An 18,468-nucleotide genomic window follows, 5' to 3' on the forward strand; every position below is an offset into this window, starting at 1 on the left:
TAACAGCGCTCGCTTTTGGGTACCACCGCTCACACGCTGCCAACCGTGCTCCAGCTGGGATGAACGGCCACGAGGGTCACATTCGGGGACCCGGCAGATGTCTCTAATAGGGCTCATAGCGGCTGTCATGTGGCAGCACTTTACGAACGAGGCAGAAATAACACATTTTGTGGCATAACAGACCATTGACTTGCCTAATTAAATGAGATCTCAAAGGATTGAGACCAGATAAGATACCAAATTTCTTCCACTGTCCTCCATTAACACTTTCCACCAAGACTCCCCATATTCCCCAAGACAATTTTCCTGCCAGAGACGCCCCAAGTGCCGGGATCCATCCCTGAAGCACCAAAAGCAAGCAGAAATGTCACCCAGCAGCATCAGAGAGGTCCAAGAGAGAACGCACATGGAGGCGATCTGTCTTGGAAGCACAGGGAACTGTGGTGCACTGGGAGTCAGTCCTGCTTCCCAGCACAGCGCCTGCTTTTAAATGGGGCAAAAACCAGTCTGAAAGGTTAACCTTTTAACCCTAATCATGAGCTACCACCCTGCAGAACGAAGCAAGCAGCAGAGAACAAAGGAAGACCCCAGTTTGCCACTGAAACGAAGTCATCGTTTTATTGTGTTTGAGCGTGGGTTCAAAAACCCCAGCAGAAACAAAACAAAACAGAAAAAAAAAAGTATAAATACAAACAAACCCCACACTCGCTGCACTACCTGCCAGCGTTGAAGATGGCTCCGCTCAGCGCGGCTTCCAAGCGGAAGGACGAGGCGAGCCTAAGGGGATCAGTGCTGTGTAGGAGATGTTGGGGCAGGGCATCTCGCAGGAGGTTGCCACTGCCGAGGCCAAGATTGGACTCTAATTAAACAAGGTCAGTGGTTGCCTGTAAGCCCTCAAAATGACCATCTGGTAAATGGCCAGTTAATTAAGCTAGAAATCAATTCTTTTTTCACTTTTGCACATTGGAGGAGAGCGCCAGCCCCCATCACGACACCTGATGGGGAGAGCGGGGTCTCAGTGGTTGTGGGGTCTGCCTCGGCCCCGTCCCCGTCCGCTGGGCGCAGCGTCCACGGTGGAACGGGGGTTCTTGATGGTTTCGTCCACAGAGACGATAAGGCAGGCAGCCTCAGAGGCCGCCGTCAGCGCGTTGATGCGCACGATGGCCGGCTCCCACACGCAGGCCTCGAAGTTATCGGCGATGTCCTCGTTGTTCACGTCGACGCCGTACCACATACCTCCCTGGCGGGAAAGAAGAGGGAAGAGGGTCTCATTATTGGGCTAATCAGGACCTGGGGGGCCAGGGCACTGGGAAACAGAGACATGCAAATGTTCAGGGAGAGGCAGAGACTGGACCTTGCTGTATGAAGGCAGAATATCTGAGGAAAACACAAAGGAAAAAAAAAAAACACAAAACAGAACAAAACCAAAAAGCCTTTGCTGTCAGTAAACAGTGCCACCAAAGCCTCATAAAATCGGAGGCATGCTCCACTTGACCAGGAAGCTGCAGATTTACAGGACTGGCTTCCACTCCACTGCTGTCTCACTCCCCTACCCACAGCCCCCGTTTCTGCAGCCCAAGATGCAACCGCTCATTTCGGGGCATTCCCCCTAACCCCACAATCATCAGCAGGATGAAACGTGGTGGGAGTGACCCCACAAATGGGCAGCTGCTTCCAAGGGAAGCCAAGGGGCAACCTCTAACTGCCTGAACTGGGACTGCGCGTGCACGCACGCACACGCTCCCTGCAAGATCTGAAGCGATCACGAGCAATCAGGACCCTCAGTCTGCAGCTCCTCTGGCAATCACACGGCTCGGCCAACTTCTATACTCTAATTACTTTAATGTTTAATATAGAAGCCTCCCTCCTGACAAATGATGCATTTTTAAACAGCAAATCAAAACTCCCAGCTCTAGAAGTCACCCGACAGCTGCGATCAAAGGGAAAACAGATCATTTCCTTTTATAGAAACCTGCACCAAGCCCACACTTGATCTGAAAACAAAACACTGCATTTAATCAAAGAGGACACATGCCTAACATGGGCTTAGCTGAATTACACCGGAACCATCAGGCACAAGAAAAAGAAAAGAAAGAAAGAAAGAAATCACACACACTACTGGCTCTCCCTAACAGCCCTCAGTTCAAAGGTGGGCACCTACCTGCGCATGCTTGGCTCGGAGCTTGTTCAGTATGTTGGTGGCATCAAAGCCAGCGTTGTCGCAGAGCTGGCGGGGAATGATCTCGAGGGCTTTAGCGTAAGCACCTATCAGCAGCTGCTGCTTGCCTGGAATGGTCCTGGAATAGTCCCGCAGGTATTTGGAAAGCTCCATCTCTATCGCACCACCTCCGGCAACAACCGAGTCGTTCTGAAAAAGAAGAGGGGAGACTCTCACTCTCATTCCAGGAAGGGGAAGAGCAGGAAAGCCTCCTTTCCTGCACATGTTGCATGTCAAGGTGATGCAGACACACCAGGCCCAGGGGAATCTATAGCCCAGGCTGCTGCTATTCCCAGGAGCTCCTGCCAGCTTTGCTGGGAGCTTCAGAAACAGGCCAAGAACCTCCAGTGGCAGCTACCAGCAGCACACAAGATAAAAGGGGTGGCTTGGGGACACTGTACCAGGGGAGGGATGGCAGACCACAGCCCCCTCCTGCTGGGCAAGTTTCCCTCACTTTTGTAAAGCATTCAAAATTAAAGATATTTGCAGCAGCACTTCGCAGCCAAGTTCTGCTATTTTTTTCCCCTCCCTATTTGTTTCAGTAGGAAGATCAGGATGTTCTTTCTAAAAGCAAAACAGTTCCAAAAATCTTGACATGCTTCTTCCCATCCCCTCAGGGCTCTCAGCCTCAAAGCTGTTTTTAACCAGAAAACACCACATCAACACGTTATTATGCATAACCCAGAAATGCCCGCAGTTAGGCGGCATCTATCACACAGAACCAGCAACTCCACAAGCAGAGCTCACATTCACACATGCCGCAGACTTCTCTCTTGGTGCTCCCAGCCTACCTTCCCAGCCAGGGGACAGTCACCCCGCAGACTGGTCACCAAGAGAGGGAACAAGTGGCTTTAACGGGTGCCAACATGCACATGAAATCAATCTCGCCGTTCACATCTACGGAAGATCTACCCGACACACCCAGAAGACTGCATTCCCTTTAGGATGGAGGTGTTAACAGAACACACCACAACCCAGCAAGCACAAGTTACAGCTGTACTGGAGAGAAGGCAAAAACGAGGCGTGCCTGAAAAGCAGCTGGCAACACTGCAGAGAGAATGCTGCTTTGGCCAAAGAACAGCACTTGAGTTAATCAATCAGATGCTGCCCGTCTGCACACTCCACTCTGCTGGCTGAAAGCTCCCAGTCTCTCCACAGAGACCTCAGCCAAATGCTGGTGTGTGAAAAGGTTTCTAGAAAGAGTTACAGCTGTGCCAGGTCCGATCAACAACCCCAATGCCAATCTGGCAGGGAGGTATCTCTGCTGGTCCTTACCTTGATTGCTCTCCTGACTATCATGATGGCATCATGCAGGGACCGTTCCGTCTCTTCCATGAACTGCTCTGCACCCCCTCGCAGGATTACCGTGCAAGTCTTTGCCTTCGGGCAGCCTGTGAAGAAGTTATACCTGCCAATGGCACAATGCAAGAAGGGTTACGGCGATGGAGAAGCAGTGCTGCTGCTGAACAGGCTTTCCACCAATACAACAGTATGGGAACAGAGAAGTTCTTTGCAAGCCAGATGCATGACTGAAGCTGTTTCATCCTACACAGTGTCCCTACCAAATCTTGAGCTAAGAAGGAGCAAAGCCAGGCAAGGTACAAGTGAAATTCAAGCTGACCCAGGAAAATCCACTCTTCCTGCTGCTAGGGTTTTGTGCTAAACCGTTGCTCTCATTTTCCCTTGGCAGGAACACAGCAGATGTCGGCAGACAGCCCCAAAGAGGATTTCTCCTCTAGCGATGGGAAGAACCCCATTATATAGCACCCAGCTTCATTTGCAGTGATAGTAAAGTGTCAGATATCAGACGAGTGCCTCCATCAATCCCAAAATGCACTCCTTTTAAGTTATGAGTGAAAGAATACTATGCTTTCTACAAGGCATTGTGGAAAGAGGTAAGATTTAGAAGAAAGCTTACTCCTGCCCCCTTCCTCAGCCTCATAAAAAGCAGCAATAATGCAATCTTGTTTTCACACCATCACCTCAAGGGATGCTCAAACCTGCCAACACTTAAACCCTAACTTTTCAAACTAGTATTGGAGTGCTTACACAGGACCACAGGTTCACAGCTGATGTATTTACCTCTCTCCTCCAATCTGAGTCTCCTCAAAGAGTTCGCATCGGCCCAGAACATCATCCGACAGGGCATTGACACTAGTCTGAATGGAACCGCCACAGGCCTGCATGGGAAGGAGATAAAACACGGCATTAGCAACACTGACAAACAAGACAAATTTGCCCAGTAGGCTTCCACGCTTCAGAGACAGCCCGGCCTTTTAGCTGATGCAAAACCACCCTGCAGGCCAGATTCAGGAAAAAAACTTTCTACTTCCCCTCCCATCTCATGTATCTAGACAGGCTAACAACATCAGAAATAGTCCTCGACAGCAAAGTAAGATTATGCTTCTTGTAAGTGCTGACTCACAGGCTCTAGAGTCCAGCAGCTACACAAAGAAAGCTTAGGAAAAAACTACTCACGATGGAACAGGCAAGAACTAGGGAAAAGAAGCTTCTATCAATGCAATGTACACACCCTAATATATAGCAACATCAAAGAAACAAAAAAAGGAGTGCAGATGCAATTAGCGTGTGATTGCTTGCTCCATCAAGGAACAGCTTTGTCAGTATATGGCAACTTTACATAGTAACCACACTGGCAAAAATTATGCTATTTTAATTTTAAATCTTTGTAAGGAACAGTGCGTTCAGTCACCGATTGCTGCCCTGTTTTGGGAATGACCAGCCTGGCACTGTTAAAACTAAATCAGAAGTCTTTATTCTGAAATGAGGCAGCTCACCATCATAGTTCGCTTGAGATCTTCTTCCGGGACACGGCCGGCACAAAACATGTCTCTATCTGCAAAGTACTGAGTAGCGACATCACCAATAGGAAGTTTGGACAGGACAACTTTGGCTCCCGACTTGTGGATTTTGTCTAGTTTGTCATATAAGATGTTCCACTCAGCATCCACGATGGCCTGATAATCCTAGCAGGGAGGAGAGAGAAAGGGACAAGCGCTCACATTACAAAGGATTGCCAATGCCGTCCCGCTGCGCCTGCAATAGGAGAGCTCTTCTAAAACAAAGGCAGGAGTGACACTGCTCCATGCGGCCCTGGCAGACAACTGCTTTCTAAGACTCACAGGTGATTTTAGGTTGCTCTACTTCATGCCAAAGAGCCATGTCTGTTAAATCCAGCAGCAGAACTGAGTCGATAAAGGGGCTGGATGAACTGACAGAGAGGCAGCAACAGCTCAAGAGAGAGAGAGCACAAGGAGGAAGAAGGGATTACACTAATGTCCGAGAGGTGTTCACAGAACTGTGCATGGACGTTGGGGTGGGGACACTTACAGTATCTATCACAGAGGAAAAAAACAGATCCTGAGAAACCTCGTGCTTTACCAGTGTCCTCAGGCTTCAAAAGCCTGTTGTGCTCTAGCTGTCACTGAAATACAGCCAGAGAGCTGGGAAAGCTTACAAAAGCACACAGCAACATCACAGATGGCAGCCAACTACAACAGAAAAGACCATGGTATTCACCACGACAGAGGGGGGAACTTTAAGGAAACAATTACTAAGATCACAGCGGGGCCAAGACCCCAAAAGCAAAGCACCCAGAGATCTTTAGATACCACAGTTATGCAGGAACAAAGCGCATGCAATATTGCGGTACTTTCCAAGAAGGTGTCAGAGAACGACCATATTTCATAAAGGCATTTTAACAAGCTGGAAAGAGAACTACTGTCCAAATGGCTACCTTGTTTGCTTAAATATGCAGAGGCTCTTTCAGCATTTAAAGCACTGCTTAATAAGCTTTCCCTGGAAGGCCACTTGTTAGGCCTAAAGAAGTCACCACACAGCTGACGACTTACCACAGCATAGCTGAGGCACGATGACTGAGCAGAAACATGCCCTAAACCTGCTGTAATTCAAAGTCTGCCATACCCTTCTCCCAAACGAGGCCGCGTAACCCACCAGCTATTTTCAGAGGAAGGATGTGCAGAAGGCAATCCCATTTATCCCACTGGCCCTCGAGCAGGCACCACATCTTGTGGGCATGAGGAAGCGGGACAGGCTCCCCTTTTGGCTCTTACCTCTACCGTGTTTACTCGGACTTCAGCATTGTCCTTCTCGGCTTTGAGCTCCAGCTCCACATTCAGCAAGGCAATCTTAGGAGACTGATACTTCTTGGGCTGCATTTCAAACCCAGCATAAGAGAATGTCTTCTTAAAGGCAACTCCGGCCACCAGCTGAGAGTCCTTGAAGACAGGGATTTGTGTTAGGCTCAGCCTCCCAAGGTTTTCTCAACAGGGTTAATAACTCTCACAGGACACTCCCTGCTTTCAGAGTCCTCATTTACAAAGCGCTCACCAACAGCTGTCTCCTTTGATTAACCCACTTTTGGAGAAAATAAGCAGCAAATATTTTCTTCCCTCTGTTCACAAAACCAGCTTCCATCACTTCCTTTCTACCCCTCAAGACACTGCAGCAAAAGATGCTATACACAACCTGAGGATCAAGGGATGGAGCAATCTGTTCTCCCTCTGATGTCTTTCCCATTTCTGCCCTTTGAAGACAGATACTGCTCATCCACAGACCCACACTCGGGGTTTGGTGTGGGGTTTTTTTGCCCTAGTTTGTTTTTCCCAGCTCCATCACCACCTCCGAGATTGTTTTGCAGGAGGACTGCGCTGCCCAACACTGCCCCCTGAAGTGAACTTCTCGGCTTCATCGCTGGGAGAGAAATCGGCATCTACATCTCCTACTCCATGAGTATCTAACCACACGCTGCAGACTTGGCTTTTCCCAGCCAGTGAAGCCCAGAGGATCCCTGTCCCTCCTAAGCTAGGACAAGCAGACTTTCTCTGCTCTTGCTGACAGGGTGAGATGACCCAGGATCTCTCAACAAGCCAACCCGGACAAGTAGTGTGCTAAATTATTTGCCCCATCCTCGTACAGGTTTCCAAGGAGTCTGACAACAGAATACAAGGGCAAAACAATACAGTCTAGGGAGAGCCGCTTTTATCCAGAGCAGGAGACACCAGCCCCTCCAGGGGACCAGTTTCTGCAAGCCTCAGAATACCAGCAGGCCCAGACACCACAAAAACAGATGCTGAAACGTTCCTAATTCACTAAATTAGTTGTCTGGGCAAGATAATGGTGTAATTATAATGTCTCTTCTCAATGAAAATGCTCATGCAGAGTGTTTACAGACAGTAACAGCCACAGAATAATAATCCACAGATTGTGGTGGGCTTTACTTTTCAGAAGGGTCCCAAGTGACGGGCCAAACCTACAGAGGATGCAGGCAGGAGAGAGCACAGACACACCAGCTCTCCCACAGCCTGAGAGCAACTCCCTACCACACACCCACGTGCAGTCCCGTACACGACAGGTATTCCATCACTGTGGTACGAACCACACAGCCCATCTGCCCTGCCCACTGCTAGATCAGCTCCCTCACAACATTTGCTTTGCATTTTTCCCAACCCTGTACTCAGGCATATAACCAGCACTGTATGGCTTTTGGTTCCAGAAGTAACAAAGACTCCCCCTCAAAAAAATATTTCATTATTTGCAGAGATATAAATGGCATTTGTATCAGTAACAACATTCGCTACAGAGGACAGCGAGATACATTTGACTCAAAAAAACCCAGATTCTCTATCTACAGAAAAGAAATCCAGCCCTACTTGCTAAGTGTTTTACTCACATCAACAGCTTTGTTTCACCTTGGTAATTCCTTAACACACACTATCAGCCAGGCTGCATTTCTGGTAGAGTCAACCCATCAAAGGAACTGTGATCGCTATCTCCTATCCTTTCAGGATAGGCTCCGACAGAACTTACTTCCAAAGCACCTCCTTGGACCTTCTTTATTCCAATCATTTTGAGTTGTAACAAGTCATCTAACATCATGACAGCATCTACAACCATCTTGGAAAAAAACTCTTTGCTCTGGGAGATCAGCTTAGAGCTCAGGGCTGTGGCTGCACACTTCTCCAGCAGACTTCTCTGCTCTCTGCAAGAAAGAAAGAAAAAACAAGGTCTCGTTCACTTGCCGATTCTTTTCACAAGATCCCTAAATGTTGTATGTGGTATGATTAATCCACTCTGATAGAGGCAAATATCAGGTCCCTTCTGTTGTTGGAGAAATCAGGCACACACGTCAAAGCCCAGACTGTCAAAGTATAATTCTCCCTTTTAAAGCCCGAGCATCAGACTAGCACTGACCAGGTCAGTTGGCTTTTAGACACCACAGGCCTGAGCAAAACAGCAGGGCTAAGCGCCCTCTCCTTCATCCAAAGGCAGTAAGAAGTTTCTGAAACCCTCTGAAGGCAGCACATTCTCTGAAGTATTAACTCAGTGTCCTGTTTTCAGCTGGGATAGAGTTAACTGTCTTCCTAGTAGCTGGTACAGTGCTATGTTTTGAGTTCAGTATTCGAAGAATGTTGATAACACTGATGTTTTCAGTTGTTGCTAAGTAGTGTTTAGACTACAGTCAAGGATTTTTCAGCTTCTCATGCCCAGCCAGCGAGAAAGCTGGAGGGGCACAAGAAGATGGCACAGGACACAGCCAGGGCACCTGACCCAAACTGGCCAACGGTGTATTCCAGACCATGTGACGTCCCATCCAGTATAGGAACTGGGCAGTGGGGGCAGGGAATCGCAGCTCGGGGACTAGCTGGGTGTCGGTCGGCGGGTGGCGAGCAATTGCTCTGCGCATCATTTGTACATTCCAATCCTTTTATTACTACTGTTGTCATTTTATTAGTGTTATCATTACCATTATTAGTTTCTTCTTTTCTGTTCTATTAAACAGTTCTTATCTCAACCCACGAGTTTTACTTCTTTTTCCCGATTTTCTCCCCCATCCCACTGGATGGGGGGGGAGTGAGTGAGCGGCTGTGTGGTGCTTAGTTGCTGGCTGGGGTTAAACCACGACACTCAGATAATGTATGCCCTAACAGATGATACAAGGGACACCAAGGAAATACAGATCTAACTCCCAGGCTCTATCACCCAAGTTACTGCTGACCACAAGAACTACTCTATTTTGCATCACAGGACAGTAGGAAGGATACAGCTCATTTTGGTTTAAGATAGTTATGCAGTTCAACTTGAAGTTTTACTGCAGGTATTAGCAACATCAGATCAAGCAGACGAGAGCTTAGAATGCAGGGAGAAAGCAAACTCTAGTATTCTCACCTCAGTTGAAGCTATCATTTCCTCACTGCTATTAGCTATCTAACTTCATGTACGCAACAGCTAAAAAGTGATCTGATTTTCAGAGAAGTGCTGAGCATTTAACACCGCCACTGATTACAGCAAAAGCCGTAAGTCTCCACCACCACTGCAAAAAAGAAATCAGGCCGCTTATTTTGGTACCCAGCTTCCTCTATGTGCACTGGAAGACACTGGCCTACATACTTTGCTGCAGCCCAAGTGAGAGCACAGCATCTCCCTGGGAGGAGGAAATCCCAAAAACCTCAAGAATAACCCCAGTGTGGGGCCGCAGCTATTTGGCCTGACCTCCAGACCTCAGCCAGAGCCAGAGCAGAAGTCAGAAATGCCCTCACACCAGCTAACTGAAGCCCAGCTACACAACCAGGTCATCTGTAAGGGAAACTTACTCTTTATCTTCCTTCTTCACTGCAACAGCAATGTCTTTGATCTTGTTTACAGCCTGTCAAAACACAAGCCAACAGCTGGATTAATGATTCATGCTTGTGAGCTGATCAGATCTCCAACTTCTCTCTTTGTATTTTATTTTATCTTTTATTCCCTACTTCAACATCCCTAAAGTTTCAAGCATTTAAGCTATTCCACCCCTTCCAGCACAGTAATTCTAAGAAACACACCAATATAAGTTTAAGAGGATCGGGAAGAGGCTCAGAGGTGCTCCACTGCTTTCAGCAGAGATCTGGGGAACCAAAGGGCTATTGAGAGAGTTAACCTCCAAAGAAGATTCAGCTTAATGGGACTGATGGGCTTCACAAGACATAAGGTTTACTAAGGAGTAACAGACATCAGGAGAATGGGAAACGAGTTTTCCCATTTATTCATTCTTCCTTGGAGAAAAAAGAAACAGAAGAAGCAATAGCGCTCCAGAGGTACTAACTGGTAACAGCAGCTCACTGACGCCACGTAGCTGATGTTCGCAGTGATCGTTACTGTCACTCCCCATGCCCATTCATTACTGAATCTTGCCTGGAAGTGTGTTATTTTTCCTCTTTGGCACACAACTCCTCTCCCTAGATGCTCTGGTGAAGCCCAATACACCCCTCAGCTCTGCAGCAGCAGCTGAGCCCTCCCTCAGCTACGAGCAGTGCTGCCTTACCAGCTGCGTTGCTGTGCGGAAGGCACGGATGATGATTTGTGGATGGAGGCCTTCCTCCACGTAGGGCTTCACTTGTTTCAGGAACTCAGCAGCAAGCAGAGTTACAGACGTGGTACCATCACCAACCTGCATGGAGAGGAAATGCTCTGTGTCATCCACATGCTGCAGAGCCGCTGCGATAGCAGCTTCAAAACAATGCAAGGGCTTCCAGAGGAAATCAGATTTCATAATTTTCTCTGTTCACAGATTTGCGGCTGGATTCTTTAGTGATTAAGAAGGGCTGGGTTCAGACTACATCCCGTTTGAGGGTGAAGTCTCATTTCCCAGTCACCTATGTTCATGAAATGTGAACTTCCTATCTTTGAAGTTTCCAAACCACCCATCAGATCTGGCTGAAACAGTGTAGAAGATTTTCAAAGTTATGACAAAATAGATGGCATCAATAAAGAAACCAGAATAAATGCCAGCACTCCATGAGCAGTTCCCACCAGTTAACACAAAGTCCACAGAACCACCAACGTGAGCAAGCTTGCTGCTGCATGTTACGCTTCTGAGCGCAGCCAGGTTACCCTCCTACCTCTGCATCCTGAGATTTGGCAATGTCCACCAACGTCTTTGCAGCCGGATGGACAACATCGAGGAGCTTCAGAATGGTGGCACCATCGTTAGAGATAGTGGCTTTGCCTAGGATTGACACAGAAAAGGAAGTCAAGCTTGAATGCCGTGACTAAAGGCCCTTGTCGCTGCGAAAGGGCACCCAACATGCAAGGGAGCTTTTCAGACCTCAGAGAGACGTTAATACAACAGTAATTTCAGACCAGCCAGTCTCACTATGCTTCACAGGTCAAACATGTCCCCAACCCATTATTACGCTACACTGTTCCCCAATCAAGCCCCAGTCCTGCATCACTGTGAATTTTGTCATGTCTGAACAACCACAGGCTCTCCTTCCAAATTCCCACTTAAAAGTAGTTTTTCTTCAGCCAAACAACTGGGTTTTTTCTCCTATGAAGTGTGATCACCATGATATTCTAATACAATCCTACAGACAGACAACTATAAATTGGCTAAAAAGGAAAGTGAAGGGGTCACCCCACGGAGAGGGGTGTGGCACACAGGGTGTCTCAGCAGGTACCTCCATTCCATATTAAGAGCATCTTTTTAGTCCATTTTTAGAGCAGATTAAGTGAAGTTAGTCTGAGTGCAGAACAACTCTCCACACCAATTAATAGGGGCTTTGAATTCATTTCCCTCTTACTTCTCAATAGCCTCCCCAGACAGATAAAAACAGGTATTCTAGTCTGACACTCACGTGAAGAGACCAGAAACCAATCATATTAGTTATTAGGTAAATTCAAATCCAATTATCCTTTTTAATAAAAGTTATTACAGTTTCTATTTGCAAAAACTATTTAAAGACAATTCTAAGACATTCCACCCCACCCTTCAGTAACCGCAATAAAAAAACCACAAACAATGTATTAGTTTGGTGACTTCATACAAGTCTTCTCAGAGGGAGGCGAGTCTCATCCCTAAATCACATTAACAAAAAAATTATCCCAGTAACATCCACTGGCCTCATGCTCAGCCACAACAAGTGCTGAGTAACTCCACACATGTTATGAGCCTCATTTAAAAAATAAATAGAGATGGTCAGGGATACCTGAAGATCAGGTTCAAGACACCATTTCTCCCTTCTGGCATGGACTTTCCTGTATGTGGTCACACTAAACCTGGATCTACCTAATCTCACAACAAAGACCACAGCTGCCTTAACTCAGGCTAGTAGGCAGCAAACAGGTAGTTCCTCAGGTAGGTCTGACAATTTTCTTCTCCAACAGCGGAGGCCAGAGTCAAGGTGTTAAACCGAACACTGGGACAGAAACTGAACCTCTATCATGAGAGTTAAGTTTAGCATGGGGTGAGGAAGTTGAAGTCTGCATATGTGCAAATGCTGGTTTTAACTGATACGAAGATATGAGTAAATATGCACGCTGCCAGCATGCACTACACTTGGAGATCATTTCCGAGTCACTTTTCTATATGGCTGTGGAAGACCACTGCCCAGTGCTTACCCCGGTCATCCACAATGAGCTTGTCCATGCCCCGAGGTCCCAGGGTAGTGCGCACAGCTTCTGCGATAACCTGGCAGGCATTGATGTTGCTGACAAGCTGGGGGATCCCCTGCGAGGTGTCCGTCCCCTCCTTCAGCAGGATAACTGGTGTTGGCTGAAGAGAGAACCCGCAGCAGAGCTGTTACTCCAAACCCGACAGCCTGCGGACAGCCTGGAGCTAACTCCTCACACAGACCAGCAAGCTACCATCATGCAAAAAGACCAAGACCAAAACCTACAGCCTCCTTAAAATTCCTCTGCCATCACACAATCTAACTGCTTTCCATCTCCCACAGCGTAAGTGGCATTCACCCAGCTGCCTCCAGTATACGCTCCGGGACCATACCGTAACTGCCCCCAAAAGTTGGCTTCCTCCATATAGCACAGCTCAGCGAAGTTCTCATTTTGATGCTAGATTGGAGAAGACAGTACATGTAGTAATTACTGAGACAGCAGAGAACTGCATGAGTGCTGCAACCGGATCAGTGATATTTTTTTATTACAGTGCCAGCAAGATGTTCAGCAGAATGGGCACAACAGCCTTTTGCCTGTCACACCTCAAATCAGAGTCCAAGCTGCCCCAAGAATGGCAACTGCTGAAAAATGTTTTCACAGAGAGGATGTGGTAGACAAGCACAATTTAAGTGATTACACCTGCCTGACAGTAAACTGCTGGAGACAGCTTAGAGGATACCAGAGGCCACAGCAGACAAGGGCTTCTCACTGCTCTGACAGTGCACTAGCCCTTTTCAGAAAGGAAACCAAACATGCCTTGCAGGCAGAGCTCAAAAAGTCCAAACACAGCCAAAGTTTGTCAGGCAGCCGGTTTTAAACAGCCACCTGCGGGCAGAGAGCAAAATCATACAACTGCTGCACTGAAGAGCGACATGGCTGAGGCTGAAGGCCTGACATGCGAGTAGAAGAGGGGTGTGAGGATCACAGTCAGACCTCCCTAAATCCTAGGAAGATTTTGGGGAAGAAAAAGTACCGAGTTCTTCGGAGCAGAGATCTCAATGGAAAAAGAAACCCTTGCATCCCCGAGAAAACCAGGGCAGAGGCAGACACGCCGCCTTTGTGCCGCAGCCTGCCTGCTCCTCAGCAAGAGCAACGGGGCTCAGAGCCGGGGAGCGCCGGACCCGAAGAGGACCCGCAGCCGGGAGCGGGGGAGAGCTGGGCCGTACGGCCGAGGGGGGGAAGCAGCCACGGGGCCGGGGGGCTCCGGGAGCGCCAGGCACCGAGCTGCACGACTACAGCTCCCAGCACGCACCGCTCCCACCCAGCCCCACCCGACCGGGCCCGGGAGCCCGGCGGGAACCGGGACCCGACTCACCCCCCTTCACTCCGTCTAACGGCAGGCCTCTGCGGCAGGGCGGCCTCCGCCATCCCAGCCCACCCCAAACGCGCACCGGCCCCCGCCACAACCACGCCAAACACGGCCCTTGGAAGGTGGCGGAGATCGAGGAGGTCGCCCCCGGGCAGCAGGACACGACGGCGGCGAGGATGACGGCGGATGGCACTCACCATCATCCCGGCGGCTCCCCTCGCTGCCGCCTTCCGACAGGCCCCACCCCACAATGCACCGCGCCCGCCGAGAAGCTTCCCCGGGGCGGGAGGGGAAGCGCGCGTTGCTAGGCGACCGCTTCCGGCCACGCTCTATGGTACGGGCGGACAGAGCGGCCCCAACGAGCTGCCCCTCCTTCCCGAACAGCCATAGAGAGGGAGGGAGGTGAAGGCGGCCCGGGAGGGCGGCTCACTATTTGCCAAGGGGAGGAAGCGGGCACACGGCTTGGGGCGAGCAGGGCTGGCGGATGGAGCTTTATTTGGCAGGACCGGCGAGGGGACACCGAGCTGACAGGGACCGAGGGCGCAGCTGCGGCCGGTAGCCGCGCAGGCCTCGGCGCCTGTCCTCCCCTTCCCCTCAGGAGATTGATGGCGGCGTGGACCAATAGAAAGAGGCGGGGAGGAGGCGCTGCCAATAGGCGCGCGGCGGGGGCGGGGCGGCTGGCAGCGCCGGGCGGCAGCCATGCTCCGCCGCTCGCTCTGGCTTTGCCTCTGCCTCTGCTCCTGCCCGGCCCGCGGTGAGTGCGAGCGGCCCGCCCGGCCCCGGCACCCCGCACCGAACCGCCCGGCTGCCTTTCCCCTCCGTGCACCCCGCTCCGGCTGCGGTTCCCCTCGGTGCTAGCCCGAGCCGGGTGCGTTTCCCCTCCGTGCACCCCGGCCCCGTGTCATTTCCCCCTCCTGCACCCCAGTCCGGGTGCGTTTCGCCTCCGTCCACCCCGATCCGGGTGTGTTTTGCCTCCGTGCACCGCGATCCGGGTGCGTTTCCCCTCCCGCACCCCAGTCCGGGTGCGTTTGCCCTCTGTGCACCGCGATTCAGGTGCATGTCCCTTCGCTGCACCCTGGCCTCATTGCATTTCCCCTCCTGCCTCCCAATCCGGGTGCATTTCCCTTCCATGCACCCCAGCTCCATTGCATTTCTCCTCCTGCCTCCCAATCCGGGTGCCTTTCCCATCACTGCACCCCGGCACCATTGCATTTCCCCGCCTGCCTCCCAATCCGGGTGCATTTCCCCTCCATGCACCCCAGTTCCATTGCATTTCCCCTCCTGCACCCCAATCCAGGTGCATTTCCCCTCCATGCACCCCCACCCCATTAAATTTACCCATCCAGCACCCCAATCCAGCTGCATTTCCCCTCAGACCACCCTGGCCCCATTGCATTTCCCTCCCTGCACCCCAATCCGGGTGCATTTCCCATCACTGCATCCTGCCCCATTGCATTTCCCCACCCAGCACCCCATCCCAGGTGCATTTCTTTTCAGGGTACCTCAGTCCAAGCACATTTCCCCTCTGTGCACCTCGATCTGGGTGCACATCACCTCTATCCCCTCCATGGTCCAGCTGCATTTTCCCCTTCCCCTGGTGCACCCCAGTCCCAGTGCCTTTCCCCCCCATCTCCTCTGTGCTCCTGGATGCTGGTGCCTCTCCCCTCACAGCACCCCAGGCTGAACCTGACATTTTGGGTCCTCGGCCCCAGGGCTGAAGGGTGCATTCCCTTCAGCGTGGTACAGTTCAGGAGCAGTAGCTGGATATTTTCTCTTTTTTCAGGCATTTTCCCTTTTGTTTTCTCTGTCTCTCACCTCTCTCCCTGCACGCCCAGGTTTACGCATCCATGAATACTTGTATTTCCAAGTGCTGAGCCCTGGAGATATCCGCTACATCTTCACCGCCACACCAGCCAAGGATTTTGGTGGCGTGTTTGTAAGTATTAAGAACTGAATTTGTCAGTTTGGGTCCCTCCATCCTAGTATTTCTCCATTGTAGGGCCCAACGATTTGAAGCATTTTATAAAAATGGAGCTAATTGCTCTTCCGTGAGCCTGCCCTTTAGGAAGAGGCACATGCTGGTCCCTGCCTTCAGCCTCAGCAGGCTTTTGGGGGGAGAGTTTGGTCTCACATGTGTCCAGGGAGCACATGCCCCACTCTTTCCTCCTCCAAGGGCTGAGAGAGGCACAGCCATGTCCCAGGAGGGCTGGTCGGGCTGCCATTAGGAAAGGCAGAGATAAACCAACCGGTCTGCAGACTTAAGACCTTTCCCTGAAAAAACCCGGAGTCAGGATGGGGGTGCAGGAACAGATCTGCTAGGAAGCACATGGGACATCGAGGACCAGAGGAAAAGACACTTTCTGGCTCTGCACGTGTTGCCCAGGAGCATTTGCATGTATGGATGGCGCCGTGCCTCAGTTTCCCCTCCCCACAGTGATGGCAAGATCTAGGCAAGCTGTTGAGTGAGGTCGGGATGGCTCTGCAGGGGCTGGAACGGGGCAACCAGCGTCCTTGCACCCAAGAGCCCTAAATCTCCCCAAAAGCACATGCCTCACAGGGATGAGCAGGGCACGGGACAGCGGGGAGAGCCACAGTGGGGCTGGGGATGGGAAGCTGCCCCGATCCCCCCCGCCTCGCTCACCCCTGGCTGTCTCCTTCTCGGAGAACACAAGGTACGACCAGATCCACCTGGTCCCGGCAGATCCCCCCGAAGCCTGCGGAGAGCTGAATAATGGTGTCTTCATCCAGGACCAGATTGCCTTGGTGGAGAGGGGGTACGTCTGGCGTCACGGGAGCTGTTTGGGGGGGAACCCTCGGGCAGGAGGGCAGCTGCCCATGGCACAGAGGGGGACAGTGCTATGGCTACATTTGACCATCCCCTCCAGCTTCTTCCCATGACTTACCCCGCATGGGTATACGAGGAAAATGCAAGGGTGCTTCTGCCCCAGAACATTTCATGGTGTGTGTCTTAGAAAACTGCCTGCACTAAGGTGGAAAAAGTCCTTTTTTTTTTTTTTTTTTTTTTAGAAGAAAATGGCTGAGTGTGGGCAGCCTGTGCCTAAAATACAGACTCAAAGAGGAGTAGGGTTTGGGGGAGGCGTGGGGCCAGGGAGACAGTCCCTGGTTTGGGCGTCTCCAGGCAAGCTCTGGTACTTGCAGGTTTTGTACCTGCCAAGGATGTGCCAGTGGCCACCAAAGGTTTGTCACTCTCTGGCCCAGGGGTTGCTCGTTCCTGTCGAAGACGCGTGTGATCCAGGAGCACGGTGGACGGGCAGTGATCATCGCAGATAACGCCTACGATAACGACAGCTTCTATATTGAGATGATCCAGGACAGCACCAGGCGTACAGCCGACATCCCCGCGCTCTTCCTGCTAGGCAGGGACGGGTAGGTGCCTTAGCCAAGAGACATCGCATCTTCCCGAGCATGGAACATCTCACCGGAAGGGCCAGGCGACGGCCTTGTCCCCAGAAATCAGGGAGGTGCCAGTGATCAGCATGTCCCACCTGGGCTTGCTGAGCCAGATATTTAGTGGATTCAGTCATAATTAATCCACAGTTTCTTTTTGAGCTGGTTTGTGGTTTATGCTCACATCTGGGCTCCATTTTCCCAACTCAGGCAGCTCACATGTGCCTGTCACCTCTTTATCCTTCCAGGTACATGATCAGACGCTCCCTGGAGCAGCACGGGCTCCCCTGGGCTGTCATCTCCATTCCCGTCAATGTCACCAGCATCCCCACGTACGAAATGATGCAGCCCCCCTGGACCTTCTGGTAGCAGTGGGAGGCTGCAGTGGATCGAGGACGTCTCGGTGGATCCCAGGAGCTTGCCTCAGGGACCAGGTTTGAGGAGAGTCCCAGTGCACTCCAGAGATTCCACCGCCCAGCCTCGCCGGATTCAGCAATGGTGAGAGCTTTCTGCTGCTGCCGGCGTGTGGCTGAAGGGCAAACACCAGTGCCCGCGGTGGGAACCTCGAGCCTGGTACCGAGCACCCTTTGTCGTGACTTTCTGGGAGGGAGGCGATGGCCCAGAGCAGGCCAGCACTTCCCCAAGAAACATTTTAACAATGCGAAAGATGCCACCAGTAATTTGTGCTGCTGATTTAGAGGGATGCAGGATCGAATGGATGCGGTCTGACAGGGATGGGAGGGAGAGCAAGATACAGGCTCGGTCTGTACTAGCGGGGCTCACCCAACATCTGTATATTTTTGTCTGAGCTAATGAAGTCTGAACAAGTTTTAGAGAAAGGCGAGTTTCTCTTTTTTTCAGCAGTCAGGGGATGAAGGGACAAATCTCATCCCCTAACAACATTTTTCCTAGTAAACTTCCCAAGGTGCCTCCTGCAGCCAGGGCAGAGCTCACGTCAGACCCCCATGCAGCATGGATCAGTCATGCACTGGGGCAGAAACAGCTTCACAGGATAGCACTGCCTCTGGCATCCGTCCCCAAGGGCGGGCTGTTCACAGACCCA

The 18,468-nt window shown here is 50.9% G+C and overlaps 2 protein-coding genes across 2 annotated transcripts; one reads left to right on the forward strand and one right to left on the reverse strand.

Moving 5' to 3' along the window:
* Positions 1-604: 604 nt before the first annotated feature.
* CCT7 (chaperonin containing TCP1, subunit 7 (eta)) lies at positions 605-14,294 on the reverse strand. Its single transcript, XM_010580791.1, has 12 exons — positions 14,195-14,294; positions 12,635-12,788; positions 11,137-11,243; positions 10,560-10,685; positions 9,853-9,905; positions 8,069-8,240; positions 6,313-6,477; positions 5,017-5,205; positions 4,301-4,398; positions 3,494-3,626; positions 2,162-2,368; positions 605-1,240 (listed from the first exon to the last, which is right to left on the reverse strand). Exons 1-12 carry the CDS (start codon positions 14,198-14,200, stop codon positions 1,016-1,018), a joined length of 1,635 nt encoding a protein of 544 aa, XP_010579093.1. The 5' UTR covers positions 14,201-14,294; the 3' UTR covers positions 605-1,015.
* Positions 14,295-14,663: 369 nt separating this feature from the next.
* On the forward strand, positions 14,664-18,147 carry PRADC1 (protease-associated domain containing 1). Its single transcript, XM_010580792.1, has 5 exons — positions 14,664-14,751; positions 15,833-15,933; positions 16,662-16,771; positions 17,217-17,384; positions 17,654-18,147. Exons 1-5 carry the CDS (start codon positions 14,697-14,699, stop codon positions 17,772-17,774), a joined length of 555 nt encoding a protein of 184 aa, XP_010579094.1. The 5' UTR covers positions 14,664-14,696; the 3' UTR covers positions 17,775-18,147.
* Positions 18,148-18,468: the final 321 nt, after the last annotated feature.

Source organism: Haliaeetus leucocephalus, unplaced genomic scaffold (assembly GCF_000737465.1).
Source record: "Haliaeetus leucocephalus isolate CR32 unplaced genomic scaffold, Haliaeetus_leucocephalus-4.0 Scaffold741, whole genome shotgun sequence".
In the NCBI taxonomy this organism is placed as follows: Eukaryota; Metazoa; Chordata; class Aves; order Accipitriformes; family Accipitridae; genus Haliaeetus; species Haliaeetus leucocephalus.

What these genes read in the sequence shown, in the direction of transcription:
- CCT7 (XM_010580791.1), bottom strand. An exon ending in TCCGAGTAAACACGGTAGAG is followed by an intron (nt 5,206 to 6,312) that starts GTAAGAGCCAAA and finishes CCTCCCTGCTAG; the next exon opens with GATTATCAGGCCATCGTGGA. An exon ending in ATCTCAAGCGAACTATGATG is followed by an intron (nt 4,399 to 5,016) that starts GTGAGCTGCCTC and finishes CTTCCCATGCAG; the next exon opens with GCCTGTGGCGGTTCCATTCA.
- PRADC1 (XM_010580792.1), top strand. Translation starts at nt 14,697, where the DNA reads ATGCTCCGCCGCTCGCTCTGGCTTTGCCTCTGCCTCTGCTCCTGCCCG. An exon ending in CTGCTCCTGCCCGGCCCGCG is followed by an intron (nt 14,752 to 15,832) that starts GTGAGTGCGAGC and finishes CTGCACGCCCAG; the next exon opens with GTTTACGCATCCATGAATAC. An exon ending in TTCCTGCTAGGCAGGGACGG is followed by an intron (nt 17,385 to 17,653) that starts GTAGGTGCCTTA and finishes TTATCCTTCCAG; the next exon opens with GTACATGATCAGACGCTCCC.